The sequence below is a fragment of the Myotis yumanensis genome, unplaced genomic scaffold, assembly GCF_028538775.1.
Source record: "Myotis yumanensis isolate MYYU_CA2020_CCGP unplaced genomic scaffold, mMyoYum1.0.hap1 SCAF_14, whole genome shotgun sequence".
NCBI lineage: Eukaryota > Metazoa > Chordata > Mammalia > Chiroptera > Vespertilionidae > Myotis > Myotis yumanensis.
This window is the reverse complement of record NW_027223765.1, coordinates 9,047,433-9,063,712: the sequence shown is the minus strand read 5'-3', so window position 1 is coordinate 9,063,712 and position 16,280 is coordinate 9,047,433. Positions and strand designations below refer to the sequence as shown.

Genomic DNA, 16,280 nt, shown 5'->3' with positions numbered 1-16,280 from the left:
GGATCAATACAGAAATACACAGAATTAAATATATATCCTACATATACACAAATTAGTGATCAGTCTACTAAATCTTTTCTCTGTATTGCCATACACTATATACAACTTCACACTTACTGTTTAATTTTCCACAACACATTAGATCATATATGTATACTGTTCAGCAACCTGTATTGTTTTTTGAACTCAATTTCTGTATTTCACAATAGTCTAGTAGTCTTAGATAGATGTTTTAATGTAAGTACATTCAGAGCTATCTCATTCTGGCATAGTACTCTCAATTATAGCGATAATTTACTTAACCATCCCTAATTTATGAACCATTGCTTCAGCAAAAGGAGTTTTGATTGTTTCCACTTATTTTCTTAGTAATAATTAATGCTAAGATTTTTCTGTGCAAACAGAATAGAGGAATTACTGGTTGAAGGAATTTATGATTGACATGTACGGTCAAATTGCTTCCTAAAAGGACCACACCAAATCACACCACCAACTTAACAGTATCCTTTCATCACAGCCAAGCCAACAGGTTTTTTTTGTGCTGTTTTTTTTTTTTTTAAGTAACACAATTACCTTAACATTTTCGTTGGTTATGAAGAGAATGAGAGATTTCTATTCCCCTGTAGATGCTTTATTAGAATAAAAATGCTTTTACTAACCCCTTTTGTTGCTATTGAAGTGAGCATATGCTTTTTCCCGTGTTAACTTACGAGCAACTTACTGTATACATTGAATTTCTTGAGTAACGCAATACTTTCACTCCTGCAACAAATTTTAATTCTGGAACATTATTCTTTCCTTGACTAGCCGAATTCTAGGTAGGAAGTCCCTTAATGCTCGTTTCACCTGTGACTATGCAAGATTGGCTACTCTGAGTCCTGTCATCAGGCTGCTGAGCAAACTCAGATCGGCCTCCGGCCCGTGACAGCACGGAGTCCCCTTCCAGGGCTTTCCTTTCCATGTCCTTTCTGTCCAAACGTGGCAGCCCCCCTCCTCCATCTCCAAGCCCCACGCAGCCCGTTCCCGGTAAGCCCGGCTCCCGGGAGGTTCGTGTCCAACCTCCCCGCGGCCAGGCCCTCCGTAGGCGGCAGCGGGTTCCCGAAGTGCTGGGGCGCGGAGCCACCCTCGGACCGGGCTGGGGTCCCCCAGGCGAGGACCCGCCGGCCCACCACAGGGACGGCCCCTCCCGCGCCCCCGTCATTCGCGCCCCACCCCCCAACCCAGCTCACCGTGCGCTGCGGAGAGGCCGGGCCACAGAATTCATGGGTTTTGGGGCCTTAGGCCGGCGGGCCGGGACCCCCTCGGCCAGTGGCCAGCGGCGCCAGAACAATGACCGGACAGGAAGTGCCTCGGGATGGGCTTCCGGCTCCCCAAGTCGCCATGCCGGCCTCTCTAGGAATCTGGGAGGTGCTTTCCTCTCGATGGGTATCCTATATTGCTGCGGATCTGGGATGCGAGCAAAGGCGCTCCGAAGCGGGGCGCAGGGAGGGTGGGCGTCTGCAGGCTGAGCAGGGGCAGTTAAACGAGGCGAGCACCCAGGAGCCCGAAGCTACAAAGATTTAATCTGTAGAAAGCCCTGAAAATTTTGCTCCAAATGTTTTATTTTGAAACTATCAAACAGGTACAGAAAAGTTGAAAGGTACAATACCTGTAGCCTCCATCTGGACTTATCAACCTTTGCTACGTTTGCTTTGTACCATACATACTGAAAAACATTTTTTTGAAAGTGGTAAACATCAAAACACTTCATTCCAAATACTTCAATATTCATCCTTTCATAATAATATTCTCCAAACACCATCATTACAGGTAAGAAAACTAGTAATTTCCTAATATTAACTAATATAGTTATTCAAATTTTCCCATCTGTCCTAAAATACATATTTCATAATTTTGTTTTTCCAAATCAGTTTCCCACACTGCATCACACTCCTTAGTCTGTTTTTACTTTTTATTTAGACTTTAAAGATTCACAGGAAGTTGCAAAGATACTAGCCTCCCCAAACAGGTATATCTTACATAATTATATAAAACTCAGAAAATCAAGATTGGTACAGTGTGTGTGTATAATTCTGTCATTTTATCACAATATGTATAGATTTGTATAATCAACACAATCAAGATACACACAATGTTCTAACACTTAGATTCCCCTCCCTCTCCCTTGCTCTCTCCCACCACTCTCAACTTCTGGCAACCACTAATCTGTTTTTCACTTACGTAGTTTTGTCATTTTAGAAAATTATGTAAATAGAATTATACTTTTTTACCTTTTGAGATTGGATTTTTCACTCAGCATAATTCACTTAAAATTCACTTGAGTCATTGCAGGTATCAATAGGTTACTCAATTTTATTGCAGAGTAATAATTTCATCATATAGATATACCAATTTGTTTAACCACCTACTGAAGGACATTTGGGTTACTTACAAATTTTGATTATGAAAAAAACTGCTATGAACAGTCATGTACAAGTCTTCACCTGATCGTTAGATTTCACTTCTCTGGGATAAATGCTCAAAAGAGCAATACTGGGAAGAAACTGCCAAACTATTTTCCAGAGTGGCTGTGCCATTTAACATTCCTGGCAAATGAGATCCATTTTCTCCACATCCTTGCCAGCATTTGACGTGAACACCATTTATCTGTTTCCAAAGCTATTCTGTGCAGTTGTTTTTAACTTGCATTTCCCTAATGACTAATAATGTCAAACAACTTTACATTTGCTTATTTGCCATCTATACTTTGGTGACATGTATGACTTTTGCTCATTTTTAAAATAAATCTATTTTCTGAGTTTGGAGAATTCTTTATCTAGTCTAACTACCAATCTTGTATGGATGTAGGATTTGTAAATATTTCATCCTCTTAAGAGACTTTTACTATATTTTACTTTTTAAATTGATTTCAGAGAGGGAGAGGGAGAGGGTGACAGAAACATCAATGATGAATTATTGATCTGCTGCCTCCCGCACCCCCCTGGGCCATCTGCCCTGACCTGGAATCAAACCATGACCTCCTGGTTCATAGGCAGATGCTCAACCACTGAGCCATGCCAGCCTGGGCCCCTCAAGAGTTTTTTAAAGAGCAAATAATTTTTTCCTCTTATGGAGCATGTTTTTTATAAAAATCTAAGAATTCTTTGCTTAGTTTCCAATTATTCATTTATTTAGCCTATGGACATCCAGCTGTTCCAGCAGCATTTGCTGAAAAGTCCCTCCTCTGCTGAATTCCTTTTGTATCTTTGTCAAAAATCAATTGTGAATTTGTGTGAGTCTATTCCTGCCTTAGCATCTTATTGCTCTTTAGTATCTTTTTATTTTTTTTAAATACATTTTATTGATTTTTTACAGAGAGAAAGAGTGAGGGATAGTGAGTTAGAAACATTGATGAGAGAGAAACATCGATCAGCTGCCTCCTGCACACCCCCCACTGGGGATGTGCCTGCAACCAAGGTACATGCCCTTGACCGGAATCGAACCTGGGACCCTTAAGTCCACAGGCCAACGCTCTATCCAATGAGCCAAACCGATCAGGGCTCTTTAGTATCTTTTTAAAAAACATGTATTTTTATTGATTTTAGAGAGGGAGAGGGAAATAGAAACATCAATGATGAGAATCATTATCAGCTGCCTCTTGCACACACCCCCACTGGGGATCAAGCCTACAACCAGGACGTGCGCCCTGACCAGGAATCGAACCGTGACCTCCTGCTTCATAGGTTGAAGCTCAACCACTGAGCCACACTTGCTGAATGATCTTTAGTATCTTTTAAACACAACTTTCCAATTCACATTTTATACCTTTTACTGTTAAATTTCATACATACTGTATATAAAAGCAGAGAACAGTACAATGAACTCTCAATACTCATCCAGCTTCAAAGATTATCACCTCTCCCCTTTTCATCGTCATTTTGAAGAATACAGTGCAGTTTTCTTGTACAATATCCAACATCTGAATTTGTTTCTCCTGATGTCATTTATCTTGTTCTTCTGCTTCCTGTAGGTCCTGTAAACTGGCAATCTGGTCCAAGAAGCTTGATGAATTCAGGTTATACTTTTAGCTTATTGCATCCCTATGAAGAGGCACATTATATGGGTTGTTTCAGCCTTAATAATGTTGCATTTTAATTGGTTAAGAGGTAAATGCTAGTTTTCTCCATTCTTAAAGAACATTTACCTTTGTAATTATTACATAATCCAGGGTGATTCTTCTGCAGCATGGATATAAAACAATTTCATATTCATTACCTTGTAATAACTTCATGAGGTAGATATTCTTCTTCCTGCTTAACAGATGAGGAAATCAAAGTTCCAAGAAATGAAGGCATTTGTCCAAGTTGAAGAATCTAACTCATAACCAGGTCTTAAGATTTTTAACTTTGGGCCCATTCCAGTATTCACTTTTGGGTACCTTCATTCTAATGAGGAACCAGCCCTCAAGGAAATTTGGAGTTGAATTAATAATTATTATAATCAACATACCACTTCAATACTACTGGTAATTAGGAAACACAATCCTGATAGTAATAGTCCAGCTGCAGAATTGGAGTTTTGAGAATGACAACATAAAATTATCAACTCAAAGATACAGGTTGAATTAAATTTACAAATGTACAAAAGGGAAAACTGAATGAATGGTTGCTTTATAGGGAATAATGGGCCTAACGGCTCAGAAATGTATTCTGAATTGGTTTAATTAGAGCTTGAAGGGCTTGTTTCTTAAGTAAAAAGCTATCTCATGTCAACAATGATAAATTGAGGGCAATGCCAGGGATAATCAGCTCATGGGTTGGGGTTAAGGACTTTTCCCTATGAACAAGGTAAGCAACATAGGACTGCCCTTCCATTCTGATACTCTACATACACTAGGTTCAAATTTGAAGGTTGAAAAGAAATTGTTTGCACTGGTATCAGTGTTAATGGGTGGATATATTATTTTCCCACAATAATTCAGTATTATTATGTAAAAACAAACTAGGGCAGTGGTTCTCAACCTTCCTAATGCCACGACCCTTTAATACAGTTCCTCATGTTGTGGTGACCCCAACCATAAAATTATTTTTGTTGCTACTTCGTAACTGTAATTTTGCTACTGTTATGAATCGTAATGTAAATATCTGATATGCAGGATATATTTTCAGGGGTCACGACCCACAGGTTGAGACCGCTGAACTAGGGTCTATTAACTCCCTTAAACATTTAAAAAAATCATTTTCCAGTTGTTCAAGCAAACAACCTAAAATTCTTTTTTTTTTAAATTGATTTTAGAGAGAGAAGGAGGGAGTAAGAGAAACATTGCCTGGTTGCCTCCCATATGCACCCCGACTAGGGATCAAACCTGCAATCTAGGTATGTGCACTGACCAGGAATTGAACTGGCAATCTTTTGGTGTATGGGATGCCACTCTAACCAACTGAGCCACCAGCCAGGGTTCCCTTAAACATTTTTTGTGGGAGGAGTTAATCCTTACCTGAGGATATTTTTCCATTGATGTTTTTTTAGGGAGAGTGGAAGAGAAAGGAAAATACAGAGAGAAACATCAATGTGAAACAAACAGACTGGTTGCCTCCTGCACAAGCCTTGACCAGGGCCCAGGTGGGGGAGGAGCCTGCAACCAAGGTACGTGCCCTTGTCCAGAATAGAACTTGGAACCCTTTGGTCTGCAGGCTGATGCTCTATCCACTGAGCCAAACCTGCTAGGGCCCTTTAAATATTTTTAAAGCTGTATTTTTTACGTCTTCTTAGAGAGCTAAATTCCAGTTAGCTATCTACCACATTTCATCTTATTATAAAAATGAATGCCTTTCGAGGTTCACAGAGACTGAATATTAATTAATGATCAAATATTACATTATGCCATGTTCTAGACTGTGACTATAACCCTTTTATCCAACTTTACTGACAACTAAATTACTTCACAAAGTACTTTCACAAAGATTCTTTCACTTAATCCTCTTAACAATCCTGTGAGGTAGGCATTATGTTAATATTTGACTGACAGAGAAACTGAGGCTTACATGCTGACTTACATATTGGTAGTAAGAGAAAGGGCCAGGACCTAAACCTAGGTCTTCTGATTCCAAATCCAGTGTTCTTCTTTTATTATCCTCAAACAGCATGCTCTTGCTCACCCAACTCCATGTCTGACATGTCTCAATCATATTGTCCATACAGACTTTCTGCAGCAGTGATTCTATCTTTAAAATGTATAACATACACATTTTCAGAAACTTCCACTTTTTAATACAAAGATATTTTTGCTACCGCTTATAAATCATTACATCCCATAAGACATAAATCCAATTTCTTCAGAGTCCTCAATTACTCGAACGTCTCTTACTGGGTATTAACGAATGGTCTGGAACAGAGTACAGTGGGGCCTTGACTTACGAGTTTATTTCGTTCCGTGACCAATCTTGTAACTCAAATTACTCGTACGTCACTTGAGTGAGACAGGTGATGCTGGGCTGATGTTGTGGCGTTCACTGTGACGTTCGCTGCGCCAACTAGCGGTAGGATATCTGAAGCTGGCTCGTAACCTGAATTTTAGCTCACAACTCAAAGCAAAAAATCGGCCGAGAGACAGCTTGTAACTCAAAAAACTCGTTAGTCAGGACACTCGAAAGTCAAGGCCCCACTGTATACTTTAACTAGAATTTGGTTTGATTTTCTATTCTTGAAAATCTACAATAACCTTCTTTCACATGCAACTCACTTGAATATAATAGAGGCAATCAAAAATTCTTTTAAGAACCATATATTGCCATTTCTCCAACAGTTAAATAAGCAGGAATTCTATTTCATTTTACATATGACACTACATTTTCTGAATCTCTAACTTGGACTCAGCTCATTGGCATTTTGGAGCCAAGAGAATTCTTCCATGGTATGGATTTTTTGTTGAAGATGAAGGTTTGAAGTTTGAGAGAATTCTTTGTCAGACTCATCACATTCACAGAGGTTTTCAACTGTATGAACTTTCTGATGCACAGAAAGGTTTTTTCGTTGCCTAAAAACTTTGTTACAATCATTACACCCATATGGTTTCTCCCCTGTGTGGATTCTCTGGTGGCCAACTAAATTCCTCTTAGAAGTAAAGGATTTTCTACACTTCTCACACTCATATGGTTTTTCCCCAGTGTGCATTCTCTGATGTACAACAAGGTTTTTATTCTGACTGAAGTCTTTTCCACACTCATTACATTTATAAGGTTTCTCTCCAGTGTGGATTCTCTGATGGACCATAAGATTTCTACTAGAGGTGAGGACTTTTCTGCATATATGACATTCGTAGGTTTTTTCTCCACTGTGAATTCTTTGATGTTCAATAAGGTTTCTGTTGTAAGTAAAGCCTTTCCCACACTCATTGCATGCATAGGGTTTTTCACCAGTGTGGATCCTTTGATGAGCTATAAGGTTTGAGCGGTAACTAAAGACTTTCCCACAGTCACTGCATTTATAAGATTTTTCCCTTGTGTGAATCCTCTGATGTCCAATGAGGCTTTTCTTCAGAATGAAGCATTTGCCACACTCATTACACTCATAGGGTTTCTCACCACTATGGATTCTCTTATGCTCAATGAGATTTCTGTTAGAACTGAAAGCTCTTCCACACTCACGGCATTCAAAGGGTTTTTCCCCAGTGTGGATTCTCCGATGTACCAACAGGCTTGAATTGTAACTGAAAGCCTTCCCACAATCCTCACATTTGTAGGCTTTTTCCTGTGTATGAAGTTTCTGATGGACCATGAAACTCTTGCTCATAATGAAGGTTTTCCCACACTCTCGACATTCATAGGGCTTCTCCCCACTGTGGAGTCTCTCGTGGTCAATCAGGTTTCTGTTAGAACCAAAGACCTTGCCACAATCTTTACATTCATAGAGATTCTCTCCAGTGTGGAACCTCTGATGTAAAATGAGGCTTTTCTTTAGAATGAAAACTTTCCCACATTCATTACATTCATAGGGCTTCTCCCCATTGTGGAGTCTCTGGTGGTCAAAAAGGTAAGCACTCTGAGTGAAGGCTTTCCCACAGTCAGTACATTTATAAGGCTTCTCTCTGCTATGCATCCTCTTATGGTCAATGAGATTTGACTTACAATTGAAAATCTTCCCACATTTTTTACAACCAAAGGTCTTCTTTTCTGTGTGTACTCTCTGGTGTAAAAGGAGGCTTTTGCTTCGAATGAAAACTTTTCCACATTCTTTACATTTGTATGGGTTCTCTGCACTGTGCAGTCGCTGGTGGTCAACAAGGTAAGTGGTTTGAGCAAATGTTTTTCCACATTCATCACATTTATAGGGTTTTTCCCCAGAGTGGATTCTCTGGTGCAGAATGAGGCTCTTCTTCAGGATGAAAGCTTTCTGACACTTGTTACATTTATAAGGTTCTTCCCCTTTGTGGAGCCTCTGGTGGTCAATGAGGTAAGCATTCTGAGAGAAAACTTTTCCACATTCATTACATTTGTAAGGTCTCTCCCCAGAGTGGCGCCTCAGGTGTATAATAAGACCCGAGTGCCTATAGAAGCCCTTTCCACACTCCTTACATTTATAAGGTTTCTCCCCAGTGTGGATTCTTTGATGGTTTAGAAGGTAAGCACTTTGAGAGAAGGCTTTCCCACATTCATTACACTTATAAGGTTTCTCCCCAGAATGGTTCCGTAAATGCATTAAAAGGCTTGAACGCTGAATAAAGCCTTTTCCACACTCCTTACATTTATGAGGTTTCTCACCCGTGTGGATTCTCCGGTGGTTTATAAGATGGGAGATTTTACTGAAATGTTTACAACACATGTCACATTTATAAAACTTCTTTCCTTCAGTACCCATTAAACTTTCAGAAAGAGCTGAATCTAAAGTCAAGCTTTCTCCAAATTCCTTCCACTTCCGGCCTCGTTTTTCTGGTGGAGTCCTTTTCTTCTTGTCTCGCTCATAGAGAGAACATTTCTTCGATGTATCTCTTTCACTTGTTTCATTTCCCCACTGACTTGCCGAAACTTGCCATGCACACTCTTTCTCAAAATCAAGGACCTGGGGAATACCTCCTGGAAGTCTTTTTGATGTTCCTTTCTGAGAATCTGCTCTTTGAGATATGCTTGACTTTGCTGTTACCTCCTCATTCTCAGTCATGGTTTCCCATTCTGGTAAAAAGAATAAAAGTGTCTGTGTTAGTGAGAACAAATCTTCAAATGACTTTAACAAGCTAGAAGGATACACGTTTATATGCATACAAAAAGGAGAAACTTTTCATTAAACGCAGGTTAAAAGCAGAATGCTATATTGACAGAATGTTGTAAATGGATTAACAGAACTCACTCTGATGCATCTAATGCTTTGTCTTCAGGGAGCAGCTAAAAATATATATTAATGTTGAAAACATAGATGCAAGGAAGAATGAGAGAGAACATGCTATTTTATATAGGTGGTTCAGACTTGAGGAACAGGAAGTTGGATGGAAAAAGAAGAATCATTTGGCTTATAAAAAACTGTCTTTTTATTTTCTTCTTGCTAGGAAGATGGGAACTCTAAAAATAAAAATAAAAATAAAAATAAAAATAAAAATAAAAAAGGAAAAGAAAAAAGAAAATATACCTAAGGATTCTGAAAGGCAATCTTAAAATTTGGCCCTAGCTGGTTTGGCTCAGTGGATAAAGCGTCGGCCTGCGGACTGGGGGGGTCTCAGATTCAATTCCGGTCAAGGGCACATACCTGGGTTGCGGGCTCGATCCCCAGTTGGGGGGCGTGCAGGAGGCAGCCAATCAATGATTTCTCTCATCATTGATGTTTCTATCTCTCTCTCCCTTTCCCTTCCTCTCTGAGATCAATAAAAATATATTTAAAAAAAAATTTGAAGAGTCAAGTCCATGAACACTTTATAATTACTTGAAAGTAATTAACCTGAGGAAAAAAAGTCCATTAAAAAGCAACTTAATGCTGCCAGGCCAGTGTGGCTTAGTAAGTTGAGCAGTGTCCCATGCACCAGGGAAGTTACCAGTTCGATTCCAGGTCAGGGTGTCAAAACAATTCAATAGGGAAAGAATGGTGTTGAGATAACTGAATAGCCATATGTATAAGAATGAAGTTGGACCCTTACCTTACACAAAAATTAATGTAAGATGGATCAAAGACCTCAATGTAAGAGCTAAAACTATAAAACTCTTAGAAGAAACAGACATAAATCATCATGACCTTGGATTAGGCAATGGTTTACTAGATGACACATGCAGCAAAAGAAAAAGTAAATTGGAATTCACCAAAATGAATAACTTTTGTGCTTCAAAGACTATCACCAAGAAAGTGAAAAGGCAACTGACAGCATGGAGAAAATACTTAAAAGTCATATATTTTATAAGGTACCAGTATATAGAATATATAAAGAATCTGAATAGACATTTCTTCAAAGACATACAAATAGCCAATAAGCACATGAAAAGTTGCTTAACATTATTAGCCATCAGGAAATGCAAATCATTTCAGACAGACTAGGATGACTATAATCAGAAAGACAGATAATAACAAGTATTGTTGAAGATTTGGAGAAATTGAAACACATATACAGTTGGTGAGAGCGTAAAATGGTGCAACAACTTTGGAAAACAGTTTGTCAATTCTTCAAATGATTAAGCGTAAGAGTTGCCATATGAGCCAGCAATTCCACTCCTAAGTATATATCCCAAAGAAATGAGAACATATGTATACACAAAAACTTGTACACAAATGTTCATAGCAGTGTTATTCATAATAGCCCAAAGGTGGAAGCAACCTAAAGGTCCATCAACTGATGAACAGATCAATAAAATGTTATATATCCAGATAAAAAAATATATGCCCATAAAAAGGAATGAAGTATTAATATGCTGCAACGTTGAGGAAACTTGAAAAAATTACACTGGGTAAAAGAATTCAGTCATAACAGACCACATATGTATGATTCCATTTTTATGAAATGTCCAGAATGGAACTGGGTGCAGTTGTCTCCATCTCAATATCAAGAAGCTTATGCCATTCTCATACCAATTATTTTACTTTGCCTCATTATTCATTCTATGTTCATCTCCCAAACCATGGTAAGCTACTTAATGACAGAATCACATCATTTCCACAGTTGCCACTACATGATAGATGTTTAATGTGAAAGTACAAATAGCTAATAAATTTTTTAAAATACTCTTAAAAAAAATAAAAATACTCTTACTTTATTACTAATCAAAGAACTCCAGTTGGGAATATATAGATACTATAACTTTTAAAAATTGCTGAAACCGGTTTGGCTCAGTGGATAGAGCGTCAACCTGCGGACTGAAGGGTCCCGGGTTCGATTCCGGTCAAGGGCATGTACCTGGGTTGCAGGCACATCCCCAGTAGGAGATGTGCAGGAGGCGGCTGATCGATGTTTCTCTCTCATCGATGTTTCTAACTCTCTATCCCTCTCCCTTCCTCTCTGTAAAAAATCAATAAAATGTATTTAAAAAAAATAAATAAAATAAAATAAAAATTATGTTAGCACCATAGCTGGGTAGCTCAGTTGATTAGCGTGTCATCCCCATACGCCAAGATTGTGGGTTCGATCTCCTTTCAGGGAACATATAAGAATCAACCAATGAATGCATAAATAAGTGAAACAACAAATCTGCTCTTTCTCTCTCTCTCTCTTCCTCCCTCCCTCACTTCCTCCCTCCCTCCCTTTTTCCCTACCTCTCTATCTTTAAAATCAATAAATAAATTTTTTAAAATTATAATTGCAACAATTTAAAAGAATGGGATTACTCAGCACCAGTGAAAGCAGAACAAAAGGAGCATTCTTCTGTACTGACAGTAAGAGCCGGGATGACAGTGATCACTATGAAAAGCAATTTGGCAAGCAAGAGCCTTAAAACAATTCAAACACTTAGTCCGAGTAATTCTACTTCCAAAAAATAATCCTATATAATAAAAGCCTAATATGCTAAGTGTCCAACCATTTGACCAGTTGCTATGACACGCACTAACCACCAGGGGGGCAGACCCTCTGACCAGTAGGTTAGCTTGCTGCTGGGGTCCGGCCAATCGGGATTGGGTGAGATGGGCTGGACATGCCCTGGAGCCCTCCCCAGCTGGCCAACCTCCGGTGGTCTCTCCCCGGCCAGCCGGCCCCAGCCAGCCCCAATTGGCCCTGATTGAGACTGAGCAAGATGGGCCGGACACGCCCTGGAGCCCTCCCATGGTCCCTCCCTGGCCCCAATCGTGCAACGGTGGGGTCGGCCAATCCCCGCAAGCCAGGCCGAGGGACCCCACTGGTACACGAATCCATGCACCAGACCTCTGGTGAGTAATAAAGAAAGGTCTTAAACATAGATGATTAATATAGTAATTATCTAAAATAAGAAAATGGCTAACTGAATTATGGCACAAATTATGTAACCAGTATAGATAATATTTGCAAACAATTTTTAATAATATGAGAATGCAAAAACGGCAAGCTTTAAAACTGTACACACACACACACACACACACACACACAAACACACACTTATAACAATGTAAAAAAACCTCTATTAGCCTTAGCTGGTTTGGCTCAGTGGATAGGGCATTGGCCTGTGGACTGAAGGGTCCCGGGTTCAGTTCCAGCGGGGGGCACATGCCTGGGTTGCGGGCTCAATCCCCAGTGGGGGACATGCTGGAGGCAGCTGATCAATGATTCTCATCATTGATGTTTCTCTCTCTCTCTCCTTCTCCCTTCCTCTCTGAAATCAATACAGAAATATATATTTTTTAAAAACAACCTCAAATACACAGAAAAAAGCAGAAATATATTAAAATTTTTATAACTGTCTATAAGTAGTGGGTTTAAGGAAGATTTTTTCTTTTCTAACATTTTGTTTTCCAAAATAAATATACACTATTTTCATAATCAGAAAATAAGCAAAAGCTGATGATAAAGGTAAGAATCATGGGACGAGAGGTCCTTACCTAGGGAGGTGACATTTCCATAATTCTCCAGCATCACATCCCAGTACAAGGCCCTCTGAATTGGGCCCAGGCATGCCCATTCCTCTGCAGTGAAGCACACTGATACCTCCTCAAACATCACCAACTCCTGAAATAACAGGTATGTGTGGTTACCACGCCCAGGAGCTCCCCTACTGAAAGGTTCCTTTCACAGGGTGAAGTCATGAGGTGGGCAAGGGATATCAGCGATATAGGAAGACCCCATGTAAAGTCTGCATGGACCTTGATTTAGAGATGGGAACTGGACACTAAGCACTAGGATGAGAGAGGGCACTTGGGGGTACAGTTAGGTGGTTCAGATGGATCCTTAGGAAGGAAAAAGGATGCAAACCTCACCTGGGGCTGGGCTGTTAGGAGCATGAGTGCCATCAATTGATTTCTTGGGTTCTCTTCCTGGGAAAGGGCAGAAGCTTCAGGGGCAGGAGAATCTGAGGAAGGAGGAAAAGCAGCATTGAGATTTCTGCTGTCCCTGCCAACTACTCCAAGTCCAATATCTATACAGGTGAGGGGGCGGCGCCAGGCCAAGTCAGGTTTCCAGGCAGGGCTGTGGGTCTGCGAGGCTGGGGGCACGAACTGGGGCCTGATCTCTGCAGGCCACCCCAAGGGACCCCACCGGTGCAAAAATTCGTGCACCGGGCCTCTAATCTATATATATAAAAGCCTAAGCGACTGGCCTACCAGTAGCTATGACATGCACTGACTACCAGGGGGCGGACACTCAACGCAAGAGCTGCCGAACTACGGTGACTTGGCAGCTGCGGTTCTCGGGTGACGAGCCCGATTCTGGGGTGCATCACCCAAGAACCGCCCTCTCGCAATGTGGAACCCCTCAGGGGATGTCAGAGAACTGGTTTTGGCCCAATCTCCGCAAACCTGGCCTAGGGACCCACACCGGGCCTCTAGTCTTCTATAAACAAGGAATTCAGAAAGACCCAGAACTCTCATGTCTAGGCAATGATGGCTATAAAGTGCCTACAAACCTTCCATGTACAGGGCTGGAATAACACAAAGAGCATTAATAGGGATGGATGAAAGGTCAGAGACCCAGAAAAGGACAAGAGGGAGAACAGAAAGAGCTTGTCACCATAAAGAATTCATTCAAAGGATAGGAGAGGAAGCAACCACCTGGGAGTAGAGGGATAAGCCACAGTAAAGGTCCAAGAAAAGAAAGGAAATACAAAGCCAGGGCTACTAAATAAGTACCATGTTGAGGATCCTGGAGGTTGAACACAGCTGCATCAGTAAGAGGATCTGGGCAAATTTCAGCTGATATGTGGCTCCCCGGGGGTGCCTGAGGATGTGCTGTTCCTGGCATGCTCATGGCCTCCTGGTCCTGGACAAGGACTGGAACCTGGGAATAAACAAAACAAAATAAGCTGGCTCTTCCTGTACCTCCAGAAAACCAACTCACCTAACCACTGTGGACCTCTTTCTGCCCATAATCTAGAACTGTGAGATCAGAGACCCACCTCAAGTATGGAGCATCAGAACAGCAGAAAAACTTTGCCTAGATAGAAAAGGGTTCACTGGATTGCCTCAGGGCACTGGTGACCTCTCCCAGAAGAGACTGAACAGAACAGTGGAAACAGAAGCCAGACCTGCGTGAGGGTTAAGGAGGGAATGGGAAGTAACAAGAAATAATTAAGAGCATGTGTTTCAGATTCAGACCTAGTTTTAAACACTCTTCTACTTATTTACCCCTTTATTTATCCCTTCCTGCTCCAATAGAAGGAACACTAGAGTAGGAGTCTAAACATGGGGTTTTGCTGCCAGCTAGATGTCTGGCCTAAGGCAATCCAGTGAACCCTTTTCTATCTCTGTTTTATTATTTCTCAAATGAGGAAGATGCATTAGTGATGTTTAATGAAATATATAGCTTCAAAATTCTTCATTTTTATGATTAAACAAGCCCATCTTTGGTGCCACTGCCAAGTTGAAATTCTGTTTCAGACTTCTAATAGAAATATTTCTAGTGGACTACAGCTTGACAGAGATCTCACATACACACACTAGGAACTATATAAGATCCCAACTTAACAGTCAAGGATATAAAATCTTATCAGAAGCAAATATCTCAACCCAATCCTCTGGCTCACAGAAACCCAAGTAGGGGCACACATGGCAAAGTGTCGCCAGATCTAGAAAGCTTCGTTCTTATTCTCTCACTGCCTTTTAACTTCAGGTTCACATCATCATTGCAAACAAAGAATACATATGCTTCTGTTCAGGAGAACACTTAGCAACCTTAGGTTCTTCAGGTTCTTGAACCAAACTCAACATTAGCAAGCATCACCCAGGAGGACAGAGTGCAGTCAATAACTTTGTGCTGATTCTGAACTGGGCCCAAAGACCCCACTCATAAATTCATTTAACTGCAAAGATATCCTATGGTCTGAATAGCTCATGAACCAGTTTTAATTACCATTAGGGTTGCTAATATGCTATCGTTAATGAAAAATCATAGGCTCGCCTTCCAGTCCTGCCTCAATGTTCTCCTTCCTTCTATCCCAAATTCTTCCCCCTCACCCTTTCTCACCTTTAGCGCTGGTCCATCGAGGTCTTTCTGCAGCTCTTCTACGAGGGCCACGGCCTCCTCACCACTCCCAGGACGCTGGATCTGCACCCAGGTCCGAATCTCCCCAGGCAAGATGCTCAGGAACTGCTCCAGCACCAGCAGCTCCAGGATCTGGGCCTTGGTGCGTGCTTCTGGCCTCAGCCAACGGCGACAGAGCTCCCGGAGCCGGCTCAGCGCCTCCTGGGGTCCAGCTGTCTCATGGTACCGTAACTGTCTAAAGTGCAGATGGGAGGTCTCCCAAACGGAGGAGCTGCTCCCTTGGAAGCTGGTTCCCCATTTCCAGGTATCATCCTTCCCCTTAACAAGACCCTCTTGTCTCAGAGCATTGTGGGGCCAACTTTCTCTTGTCATTGTCTTTAGTTAAGAAAGCCTCTTCTCTGGGCCCCCTCAATCCTTGCTTGACTTCTTCCTTAGAGCTTGGAGAACATCATCTACAAGACTTCAAAAAAATCATTGTTAAAGTTAATGCAGTGAAACCACCAAGTTTTCCAGCCCCCAGTCAGCTCCCAGTGATGAAGAGAAAATCCCTAAATGCAAGGTTCTAGGCTCGCAGCAGTGCCTTCTTTTTTTTTAAGTATATATTTCATTGATTTATTTACAGAGAGGAAGGGAGAGGGATAGAGAATTAGAAACATCGATGAGAGAGAAACATCATCAATCAGCTGCCTCCTGCACACCCCCTACTGGGGATGTGCCCGCAACCAAGGTACAT

General features: G+C 41.0%; 1 protein-coding gene across 1 annotated transcript in view; it reads right to left on the bottom strand.

The window, feature by feature from the left end:
* The window catches only part of LOC138992734 (zinc finger protein 197-like), a 53,741-nt gene that overhangs the window by 34,800 nt on the left and 2,661 nt on the right, over nt 1–16,280 (bottom strand). Inside the window, 5 exon segments of the mRNA XM_070391648.1 lie at nt 7,041–9,146; nt 12,955–13,081; nt 13,330–13,421; nt 14,197–14,344; nt 15,530–16,007. Of these exon segments, the coding sequence (XP_070247749.1) occupies nt 7,041–9,146; nt 12,955–13,081; nt 13,330–13,421; nt 14,197–14,344; nt 15,530–15,919 (2,863 nt within the window). The 5' untranslated portion in view covers nt 15,920–16,007.